Source organism: Fundulus heteroclitus, chromosome 6, assembly GCF_011125445.2.
Source record: "Fundulus heteroclitus isolate FHET01 chromosome 6, MU-UCD_Fhet_4.1, whole genome shotgun sequence".
Classification (NCBI taxonomy): Eukaryota; Metazoa; Chordata; class Actinopteri; order Cyprinodontiformes; family Fundulidae; genus Fundulus; species Fundulus heteroclitus.
The window spans coordinates 10,495,757-10,507,612 of record NC_046366.1 but is presented as its reverse complement, the minus strand read 5'-3'; the positions used below and the strand labels follow the sequence as shown (position 1 = coordinate 10,507,612).

Sequence of the window (11,856 nt, the reverse complement as noted above, 5' to 3'; positions counted from 1 at the left end):
ACAGAGAGCATTTATCGGAAAGGCAACCATGAGGCGCATGGTAACCATAAAGGATCAGCCAAGATCTACGGATCAGATCAGTCCTGCTCTCCACAAATCAGTCCCTTACCGAAGAGTGGCAAAGGAAGAAAGCTATATGTCCTGGAAGGACATATAGACTTTTTGGCCTACATGTTAGAAAACTAACACTGCAAAGACTAAGAGTGGCAAAAGTTCTGGTTAATTTCTGATTATAATATGACGAAATGTGCAAAAGTTCAAAAGGTGTGAATACCTTTGCAAGGCATTGTCTGGGGGCCATCAAACAACATTTAGTATTTGAATTTGTTCCTTTTTTTTTTCCAATTTCAATGTTGAGCTCAATATTGATTTAAGTTATTTGGGATGAAGTGGAGCCTTAGCTCAGCAGCTCCTTTGACAATCTCATTAGCCTGTGCAATTTACTATTCCAACATGTTGTTTGCAGTTCATAATGAGAACAAGACACTTCAAGCATGGAAAGGGAGAGGGTTCTTTTTTCTGTGTTCATTTTAAAGCTCGCTTTGTGTTTTGGGTCTATTTCTCTCCTTCTTCCTTAAAATGAATTCATCTCAAGGGATTTTTCCTATTAACTGCAACCATTTTTGCTTCTTTGAGCCTAAATTTTTAATTAGTAATTTTCCTTATGATTTCATTAAATGCACGCTGCTTTCTTGTTAACAAGAAGACAAAACGGTCTTATGTCGGTCCCTCCGGTTTTAAATAATATCCCTTTTGGTTTTCTGTTCAGCAGCAACAGTGGCTCGGAGCTGACAAACTCCATCCTGTGAAGATAAAAACTAAACATTGAATATGACCATTAGTCATATTCAGTCATAGGACTTATTAACACCCAAACATCAAAACTGGTGGTATTTGTTCACTTAATTAGGATGTAATAACCAAGAAAAGATAAATTCCCCACAACAGCAAGATGGTGAATGGGTTGTACATGTATAGCGCTTTAACTAGTCCGACGACCCCAAAGCGCTTACACTAGTTAGTCATTCACCCATTCACACACACATTCACACCTAGATAGTGTTACACTATAGTAGCCACAGCTGCCCTGGGGAAGACTGACAGAAGGAGTCATTACAGTGTTTAATGATTAATTGTTTATTTTCTTGTTTGTTTCTTTCCTTTGAAATATCAGTATTACCTTCATGGGTTCAATAATTGAGTAAAAATTTATTACAAAAAGAGTGCAACAACAAATATGCACATTTTTACTTCGCAAAGTATATATTTAATACAATAAGAGCTCCAAGAAAATCAGCTACCTGTTAATCAGTGAAGCTGTTTGCATATTCATATCTTTTGGGTAAAAAAAAAAAAAAAGGAAAATAACATGTGAAAATGAGTTTACTCTAAACAAACATCAGAAAAATGTCAAAAGAGATCATCTTAGGTGGAACAAAAGGCTGCACTAGAGCTGTGCTGAGCTGACCTCTAGTACCATTATGCATCCTGCAGGCCTGTCCTCATTAAATAAAAATCTCACACACTCCAGGTTGCATGATGCAAACGAAATTCTGTGTAATGGACTGAACGAGCTCTTGCCATTCTAAGTACCCCCGTTGTTGCTTTTAGCGGCATAATGAAGTCAGCATGGGGACTCTGATCAGTTTGTAGCCAGCAATATTCAGTGCAAGGCTCAAATGATAGCTCCTGTGTAGGATCTCATTTGCATAGGTTGGACAGCTATGACCCTTGTTGTTCAGTAGTTCCCATGGCTGATGTTTTATTCGCAAAATTTAGCCAAAAACCTCCAGTTTCTTTTTGCAACCATTGACAAGGCCCTGGCATGATTCTAGCTGAATTCTTCTGATCAGAACTGGTAAAGTTAATTTAAATTGGTTGGGCACCTAGAGTGTTGAGGGGTATGGTTCAGGTTTCAAAGAAACCATTCAAGAAACTTAATGTTAGCCTCTTACATGCATTCCAAAACCATTTTGGGTGTTTGTTTGGGATCATCCACCTGCCTAATGTCCCTTAGGTCCATACTTTTAGCTCAAATGAAAGATAACTGGTATCACTGACAGTTTGGCTGGAAATAATTTTTATGTTTTTTGTTTTTTTTAGGGCCCAGACAGAGTCCTGACATTAATTCAAAACCAGCCAATCTATGGAGGAAGGTAAAGATTAGCGTTTTTTGCTAAGGATGACTTCCAACTTCAAAGACTTTCAGCTCAACACCAGAAAATACATCCACCATACTTTTTGCATGACACCAGCGGAAATTTGCAAACAGATGCTTAGAAATTACAAGGGTTTGAGGCCCTTCGTCAAAGAAGAATTTTCCATCAATTATAAAGTTTGACATTGGGATCACAAAATTCCCCTTAAGAAAGCAAAGAATGCAACTAAAACAATAGCTAAACAGTCCAAGGAAACTCAAGTTTTGCCAACTGAATTTCCTGAATAATTATACATGAGTCTGAGAGATAAGTGGCAGTATTTTAGTGGAATACTTCATTGACTATAAAGACAGAATTATACCAAAAATATTTTTTTCATTTCAAAATCACACTGAACTCATATATCATCCCCCTTTTTGGGAACAGCAACTCTGTGAGATGTGCCAATGCTTGTGTTTCCCTCTATGGGCCGTGCAAATTGTAGAAGCTGCCTTATGGGAAGCAGCATGTAAAGCGAAGTTGTTTGAATGTGTGTTATAGTACACGACATGAAAAGAACACTGATATTGAGAGTGCATGCTCTGAGCAGTAGAGTGACATAAAAATTACATTCAGTTAGTGAAGGTAACAGTAAGGCAGAGTCTGATCTCAGTACATCTGCACATCCTGGGTATCCTTGTTAAGGAAAAGCACGGCAGCATTTTGGAAGTCACCTGCATCTCTTGAGTAGCCCTGCAGGAGATATTAACACAAAGGAATACTATCATTATAAAGGAATATTCATTCATTCATATGTATAACAGAGGGAGGCTTCTTAAAAAGGGGCTTACACTGAATTTAGCTTTCATCTCCTCAACTTCCCTGGGAACGCGGTCACTCTCTAGAAATACACAATGAGAATATTTAAGCAGCAAATAATAATCTACAGCTTTTCTGACTTTATTCACGAATTATGACATATCGCCTCACAAATATGACATTCGAGGAAATGAGCTGCCTTACTGTGCAATTTCCAGAACTTTATGGCCAATATGGCCATGACTGCCAGGAAAATGACAGATGAACAGACCACCACAGATGCCAACATGGGACTAAAACACAGAAACAAAGCCTGTTCGTGCAGTCCGCATCTACTTAAATGCAAGGCACAATACATACATGTGATACATGTTAACTTTTACCTGTTGCCACTCCAGGACTCCCTAGTGATGGCTTTGGCTGGAGGCAGGTTTTGAAAGGACTGGCTTGTCACAGCTGGGACTGTAAGAGACAATACAGCATTAGATGGAGATACTGTATTAGTGGTTTTCTTCTTATTTTGCCTTTTTCCTCTAAAGGGCCACCACAGTGAGTCATTTGTCTCCACCTAACCTTATCTTTTGCATCTTTTTCTCTCACACCAACTACCTTCATGTCCTCTTTCGCTCAATCTATAAATCTCCTCTTTGGTCTTCCTGCAGGCATCCTGCCTGGCATTTCCAGCCTCATCGTCCTTCTACCAATGTGCTCACTATCTCTCCTCTGTACACGTCCAAACCATCTCAGTCTGGCCTCACTGGCTTTATCTCCAATCCATCTAACATGATGTACTCATGATGCGCCTGTTCCTGATCCTTTCCATCCTCGCCACTCCCAAAGAGAACATATATATCTCCATCCCTGCTACCAAAGATGGTGATACCACAGGGAAGAGCAGAAAAAGAAAAACTGTAGTATGACAAGAAAGAAAAACAGCGTGACAAGCACAAGAGAGTTTGAAGTGCAATAAAACCTCAACTCATAGCATCAATATTTTTGACAGGTGAAATGAAAAAATCCATACACTGCAGGAATGAGAGCCCCTGCTGCATAAGAGGAATACATATTGATCCTAAAAGCAGCTTCTTTGTGTTTTAATCACTACAAAATGGATCTAAGTAGTCACGATTACAGACATCATAAGACGTTCCGTTGGAATACTCTTCTCATTATTGATACTGTTTTAACACATAGTGTTATTTAAAAATCTCAGACTGCAAACAAGAATGTTGATGAAATCTGGGTGGGGAAAGATTTTAGACCATGCTGAACCAGTCAGTTGATTCTTTATTGATAACAATTTACAATTGCTTGGAGTCAAATTTTGTGACCAAAGCAAATTACAAAACAGTTCAGTCTAAACCTATAAAAACTGGTTTGGAACACCATGTACTTCATACATACTGATACATTGTTGCATGCTTAGGGCCTAGAATATTTAAACTGTACTATCTTGATTAAATTGACCTTGGATAATTAAAGCTAACACAAGGGATGTGTGGTAATGGCATTTAATTTAAGTACTTCCCTTTTAACAATCAAGGGGAACACTGTGTTTTAGCCGAAGGCTACAAGGTAGCACTAATTGTAATAAAATGATTTTGAAAAAAACAATTGTGACTGAAAGCATAATGTTATGCTATAGGAGGATGCTGCATCTCAAACAGCAATAATTCTAGATCAACCTCACATATAGAGAGGCAACAGCAGGACAGGCTTAAATCAGAGGCAACCAGACTTTCTCTCATATTGTCAAAAGACATTTTGATGCCTATCCACCAGTCTCTGTCAAATCAGGCACTTTGTACTTGAACAACCTGAAGTAGGACATATTTTTCTGATTTGAGGATATTGACTGATAATTTGCACAGGCATAATTCTGCTGAAAGGCCAAAAAAAACTGTCAAACAAAAGCACCCACTGAATAACACATTTCTTGCAAACTTTAAGGGGCCTAATTGTTCATGCTACCAAAAACTAAACTTCAACATCATTTATAGTAATAATTTAATTCAAACCATATAAGAGAGAAGATAAATATCCACAAATGTAAAAATAAAAATAAAAAAATAAATGCATTGATTTGGTGTAATCAAGAACAGAAAAAACAAACAAATGCAAAGCTTGGATCCAGGAATGATCAAACTCAAACGTGAATTGAACTTTGGAAAACAAGTAGGATATGCTATTTGTTGTGGGGCTAAAAGATGCTAGTTAAAAGAGTGTATCTCTCTGAATTTAAGGTGTTTAAAAGCCAAAGAAAATTGTTTAAAAAAAATAGAGGTTTTACTTCTGATTTGGTGTTATACTAACCAGTTGAAATGCTAATAAATGTATGTTAAGTTTATACCTGAAACTTTCACTGTATCCATCATGGATGCTGTGCAGCCATGATAGATACTAAACATGGGGCTGTTCAGTAAATTAGAGTTCAGCCTCCAGCAGGCTATAGCTCCTGCATGTATAAAATGTAGTGAGTGTTGTTGGTATGTACTATTTATGAGCACTTCTGAGAGGTTGTTTCTCATCAAACCAGTGGCACATGGTACTGTAAAATACGAACTTGTTAACTTAATTCAATGTTCCAACATATGAAATTGAAATAAAATAAAAAATAATAATCAGCTTGTATTGTGGATAGCAGTTATCATCCAAACAAATGTGCAATTTCTGCTGGTATTCCAATCCATTCCCTTCAAGGTTAATGCTTTTACTGGAAATGAGCTCCAACTTCCACTATTGCTATGCATGCGTGGCAAAGAAAGGCCTGCTAGCTTGAGTGCCTTGGCTGGCTCATCCTCATACTGTCACATGTTCTCTTGGAAAGATATTGTCAGTACATCTGCAGCAGATCTCCATTTTCCCTCTCCTTCAGCTATAAACTGCAATAAATGCATTTCTTTAAAACGGCAACCTCAGGAGCAATGCTAGCTACACTACTTCACTTAGCTGACTACTTTAGCTGCTACATGATGCCAACTATAGTGCCTTAATTAGCTAAAAGTTCAAACCTCACAGACTCAGAATCTGAGTTAAGCTTGACAGCAAAAAAAAAATATTTTCTTGCTTTCTGCCGGAAGTATTCCCTTGGTAATATCAAGGCCTCAGGGCAGAGTTTTCTTTAGCTTTTCTTTATTCTGGGAAAGAATGTTTGTGCTGCGCTGCAAGCTGTAAACTATTATAGGCAAAGATTGGGTTTTTTGATATTTTGCTTATGTTTAATTTCCAGTTTTGGTTTTCAGGAAGAATTACATTTAGGTTTAGAGAAAGGAACATATTCTTTCTATAAGCAGCAGTTTATCTGTAGCTGAGAGGAAGCCACTGGATAAGTTCAATAACTCAAAAACTCAATCAATAACTGTGCAGTATTTGTTTGTTTACTCTTATTTTTGCCGTTTCTGATAAAGCTCATCCTCTGTTGCTTTAGAACTAACTTTTGATTCAATTAGCTTATTTTTCCATTACCATTAATTTTTCCATTTTGGGATATTAAAGGAGTTTCTTGTCTTATCTTATTCTAGTTTTAGTTTTCCAATTCTGTGGCTTTAACAATAGCAGCCTGATACCTTTCTAAAAATTTAAGTAAATTTACCTTTTACATTAAGAGGTTGCGAAATTGTAATATTAACAAGACAAGATGTAAATATGTTTGAAAAATCTCTTTTTGTATTCAAATACTTGTTTAACCAATTAAAGCAGTTCTTTCAGTTTAATTTTTTATGACTTAAACCTATTTTTTATAGATTATACGCAAGATCACTTAAATACAGTGCCATCCAAAAGCATTCCCACTTCTTGCACCTTTTCCCATTAAGTCAATTTCCTACCACAGTCTTCAATTTATTCTATTAGAGTTTTGAGTGACAGACCAACACAAAGTCAATGACAACTATGAAGTGAAAGGAAAAGGTTAAATGGTTTCCAAAATCTTTACAACACAAATCTATAAAGTATGGTTTACATTTGAATTCGGCCCTCCTGATTCAATGATTTTGTGGAAGACAAGGGAAAGCACATTTCAGTCATCAGACAATAGAAGGCACCCTTAAAGTTTTTTTAAGGGTGCAAATATTGGGATGCGTCTTAATCAGACATGTGCATTTTTCTATGTTCAAGTTCCACTAGATTGGACAGACAAAGTCAGTGAAGATAATTTTTCAACGCTTGCCACTGTTTACCAAATGGATTTAGGTCAGAACTTTGACAGGGTCATTCTAACTTCACGCAGGATTGTGGTCCTGCATGAAGTGACTGTGTGCCCCAGCTTCTGATCCTTTGAAGCCTGTAACAGGTTTTCTTCCTGTGGTGGCCTGTACTCAGCTCTAGCCATCCAGCCATCAACTCTGACCTGCTTCCCTTACCGTGCGGATGAAAAGCATCACCACAGGCCAATGGTGTGTCATGGGGAATGTGCACGAGGTAATTTACCGACACGCGAAGCATTTTGCATCCAAATCGAAAACGTTTAAATTGGCCTGACCTTTCCGTCTGGGTGTACAGTCACGTCTTGGTAGGTTAGAGGTTGCACCATGCTCCATTTTTAGATGAGAGATTGAACGGTGTTTCATGAGATGGTCACAGCTTGGAATATTGTTCTATAAACTAACCGTGCTTCAAGCTACTTCACAACATTCCTCCTGACCTGTCTGCTCTGTTCATCATGCTGTTTGTTAATTATTGTTCTGTAACAAACCCCTGATGCATTCACAGAACAGCCAAATATACAACGAAATTAACTAATTACGTGACTTCTGAAGGTGAGAGGTCGCTTTGGATTTTATTTACAGATATACAAGTCAGAAGGTTAAAGACATATAGGTCATACATGACAAACTTTCTAGATTTGTGGTAATAAATAAAAGTTTTTTTTTTTTGTACTTCACAATGATGTGCTTTATGTCACATCATTTTATGATTTTATGTCTGTAACATAAAATCACAATGATATGCAGTAAGGTTTGTAGCTCTGTTTAAGGCAAAATGTGAAAGAATCTGAGGGTTATGGATGATTTTGAGAGGCACTGCAACGGAACCTTGTCTAGTGGACTTTTATAATTTATCACATAGAATTGCCTTACACGTTTCATTATGCATTAAATGCAGACATTTCTTTCCTCCTTGTCTACCTACTAGTAGTGGGTTGGGGTGTGACCAGTAGTTGCACAGCTATCTTGTGCTGCCCTGCAGAACACCAGTACCAAGCTGTGTCTTTCATCTGCAGCTTCTTAAAGGTTACGGTGAAAGCCCCAGTTCTGTCATCTCTGATGGCCACGGAGGAGTCATCGTAGCTCCCGTCAGAACCTGTCGACCGGCAGGTTCTCTTGTCACCACTCCGGCACCATTTCTTCTCACTTTCTCTGTTGGCAGGCACACACAGAGGAGTCACTGAAAGCTGATCTTCCACCCATATTTTCACATGAATGAGAGTATTCTGGTCTTTTAATGTAAATGTTATTAACAGCGCTTCAGCAGTTGCTCGAGCGGTCTAATACAAAACCAGCCCAACAATATTATGAGTAAAAGAAAAGTCAAATGCCTGTATTTCTCACTGTAGAGGCATTCAATTGTGACAGAGCTTCCCTCCTCTCCACTTATCATGCTGTTCACCACTGACATACCTGCAGAGATCATCGGGACAATGCATTGTTAATACAAGTGCATTCAGTTAATTAGAATATCAATGACAAGTATTTTAATAACTAAATTCAAATGTGTAGATTTGTTACACACAGAGTGATGCCTTATATAATATTTCGAATGTGTTTTCCTGCTAATGTTGAGGATTGTGGCTTACAGCTAATAAAAAACCCAACGTTCGGTTCCCAGTAAATTTAAATTGTTACATGAGACCAACAAACATAATTTTCCGAATAGAAAAAAAAAGTATGTTTATGTATTGCACAGTATGTGCATTCAGCGCTTGGTAGGAGTTTCTTTTGCATGAATTGCGGCATCAGTACGACGTGGCATGGAGAGGTGACCAGCACTTTTTAGGGTGTAATGGAAGCCCGGGTGGCGCTGATAGCCGCCTTCAGGTCATCTGCATTGTTTGGTCTGGTGTCTTTCATCTTCCTCTGACGGGCCTGACCTGAACCGCACGGGGAAAGTGTGCGGTTCAGGTCAGGCCAGGTTGCTGGCCAATCAGATGCAGTGTTACCACGGTCATTAAAGTGGGTGCTGGTACTCTTCACAGTGTGAGCCTGTGCTAAGTGTTGCTGGGAAATGAAACGAGCATTTCCATCAAGTATGAAGTGTCCTGGTAAATGACTGTACTGATTTGAACATGAAAACACAGTAGACCAACGCCAATTGTGTTTGCCATAACATGTTTACATTTTACCAATTACATATTCAATTCTATATTTATTGACTTTATGTAATACCATGATTTTCTGGGCCACTGAATTTGGGCTTTGTATTAGCTGTAAGATTTCACTCTTGATGTAATGTCTGTGTTTCCATCTATTCACACAAACACACACACACACACACACGTTTCCCTTTTTGAGTTAAACTACTTAAATCAATCAACTAATCGATGGTATTCCAATATATTGAGATGCACCTGCACTTTTAAAATCATTTTAGCATGTGATCAAGAGCTCAAAATCCTTTCACTACTCACCATCAATGACTTTGATGTTTGTAAAAGCGCCGTCATCGGCGTTCCACACGCCTCCTATCTCCACGCCACACATGTACCACCCTGACTCCCCCACCTTCATGTCGTTCATGGTGACCGTGAACACCAGCTGGACGGGGTCGTCGAAAATGCTCACTTTCTCGTCAGCCGGATTTACCAGGCGGTGCTCATCGGTCTGAGCCAGCGTGGTACAGAACTCCCTGGTCCTCCCGTGGCACCAGTATTTTACATAGCTGGCATACTGGGGCTCGTAGTGACAGGGGATGGTGAGCGAGCCCCCCTCCAGGACTGAAAACTCCTTTTCCGTGGTAACCTTACAGAGGAAGGCTGACAGAAAGTAGAGATGAGAAATGCTGAACATTAGTTTTATCCACAGAAAGGCTGGAGCAGACCAGTTATTTCTCGCGGGCATTTTTCATCTGCTGTCTGGAATAGGGAGAGTGGCCTTCACCATATTGGTTCTTTCGGTTTCCTTTGTGGCACGGGGCCGTTTGTTCCTTTTTCTCCTTTTTATAGCTTCCCTTCACTTGTTTTTCTGAAATCGGATTATCCTTCCTACAATTCACGGGACTTTAAACGCCTGACAAAATGAAGCTCAAACATACCATTGCCTGCAGCAAAACAGTTTGAAAGCTTGGAAGACTTAGAAAAACACTGAATCTCTCGGTGCCTCCAGCAAAAAAAAAAGAAAATAGCAGCTTCAACAACTTTCAAGTCAGTCTGCTCCAAATGATTAACGCAGAAATGGAATTAAATTATAAAGTGAAGCGAAGCACAAAGAGTATCTTATGATAAAGCGCTAGTATTTGCTAAGCACACAATAATAGAGCGGGGAGGCAACAAGAGAGGCATTAATCATCCTTTGTGTCAAACTCCATCAACAGCTGCAAATGTTTTTTTTTGTTTTTGTTTTTTTTGCAGTTTCTGACCTTAGCGCTCATACCTGGAATCCATGGTAACAGGAAGAGGGTGATCGTTGAGAGCTGCGACATGGTTTTACTTCACGTTAGGAGTTTATTAAGTGGATTCACTGCCCAGCGCAAACACTGTGGGCTCTGAGTTCCGCAGTGTCAATTACCCCTCGGTCATGTGACCAAAAGCTGGATCCAGATGTTCCAGATATTAACCATATAAGTGCCAGATGGACAACAGAAAATGTGGAGCGGCAGTGAAAGGGACGTGGGTAAGAAATAGTTAGGGGACACATGAGAGTCACAGAAATAACTTTGCTACAGAGCTGCTTCTGGCTGCCCATGTCTTGGAATTGCTTAAACCAGGGGTGTCAGACTTGGCCCACCGCCTCAGATGGTTGATGAATATGGAGTTTTTATTTATAGTTAAAGTAAAAATTATTACAGACAAGGTCAAATCTGCTAACCATTGAAAATGTCCGGTACAACACAAAGTATTTGTCTTTTAATAATCAAATGTTTTTTTTTTTACATTCTCTTTTATTTTATTACAAACAGAACCCCACATCTATTCAACAACCTTTGCTCAATAGCAGACTTCAGTGCACCAGAAACTGCATTTAATTTAGTGATTAAAAATTGGCTACAGAAAGCATTTTAGAAATCCTGTTCTTATTGCTGAGAATAAAAGTGAAAGACAAAAATTTTTACACTCAATTTTTGTTTTTCAACTGAGCTCAAAAGAATTTGCAAATATTTTCAAGAGGCAAATGTGTTAACCCCTTTTTTAGGTTTTGGATCTACAACATTTTACATATCATTTTCCTACAGAAAATCAGACTACTCTGTTTAATTAAAATATCCTATGATCGTGTGGACCAGGTATATAAAAAAAAAAAAAAACTAGTGTAACTGAGTCAGGTTTGTAGGCCGCCTTGCTCATACACACCTTTTCCGCTCTGCCTACAGATTTTCTGTCGGACTGAGATTATATCTTTACAATGGCGACTCAAAAGCATTTACTTTGTTGTCCTTGTACCACTTAGGAACTAATTTGACAGTATGCTAGGGGTAATTGTCCGTTTAGAAGACCCATTGGTGTCCAACTCTTGACTTCACGGCTGATGTCTGGAGGTAAGGCTGCTCTTCCTCATATTCACATTTTGTGAAGTTCCCCAGTCTCACCCACACAGCAACATACACACACACACACACACACACACACACACACAAACACAAAATGCTGCTGCAATCTGTATCTGTCATAAAGTTAGACTTTGTAATATGAAAGGGTGCAATGTAACTATTCTTTAGAGTGAAACAAAATTAAGTTGTTTTTTGTCTC

At 38.7% G+C, this 11,856-nt stretch overlaps 1 protein-coding gene across 1 annotated transcript; it reads right to left on the bottom strand.

The window, feature by feature from the left end:
* Positions 1–1,121: 1,121 nt before the first annotated feature.
* Positions 1,122–10,665, bottom strand: pigr (polymeric immunoglobulin receptor). Its single transcript, XM_036138029.1, has 8 exons — positions 10,544–10,665; positions 9,583–9,927; positions 8,494–8,575; positions 8,088–8,314; positions 3,341–3,419; positions 3,162–3,250; positions 2,990–3,039; positions 1,122–2,891 (listed from the first exon to the last, which is right to left on the bottom strand). Exons 1-8 carry the CDS (start codon positions 10,590–10,592, stop codon positions 2,808–2,810), a joined length of 1,005 nt encoding a protein of 334 aa, XP_035993922.1. The 5' UTR covers positions 10,593–10,665; the 3' UTR covers positions 1,122–2,807.
* Positions 10,666–11,856: the final 1,191 nt, after the last annotated feature.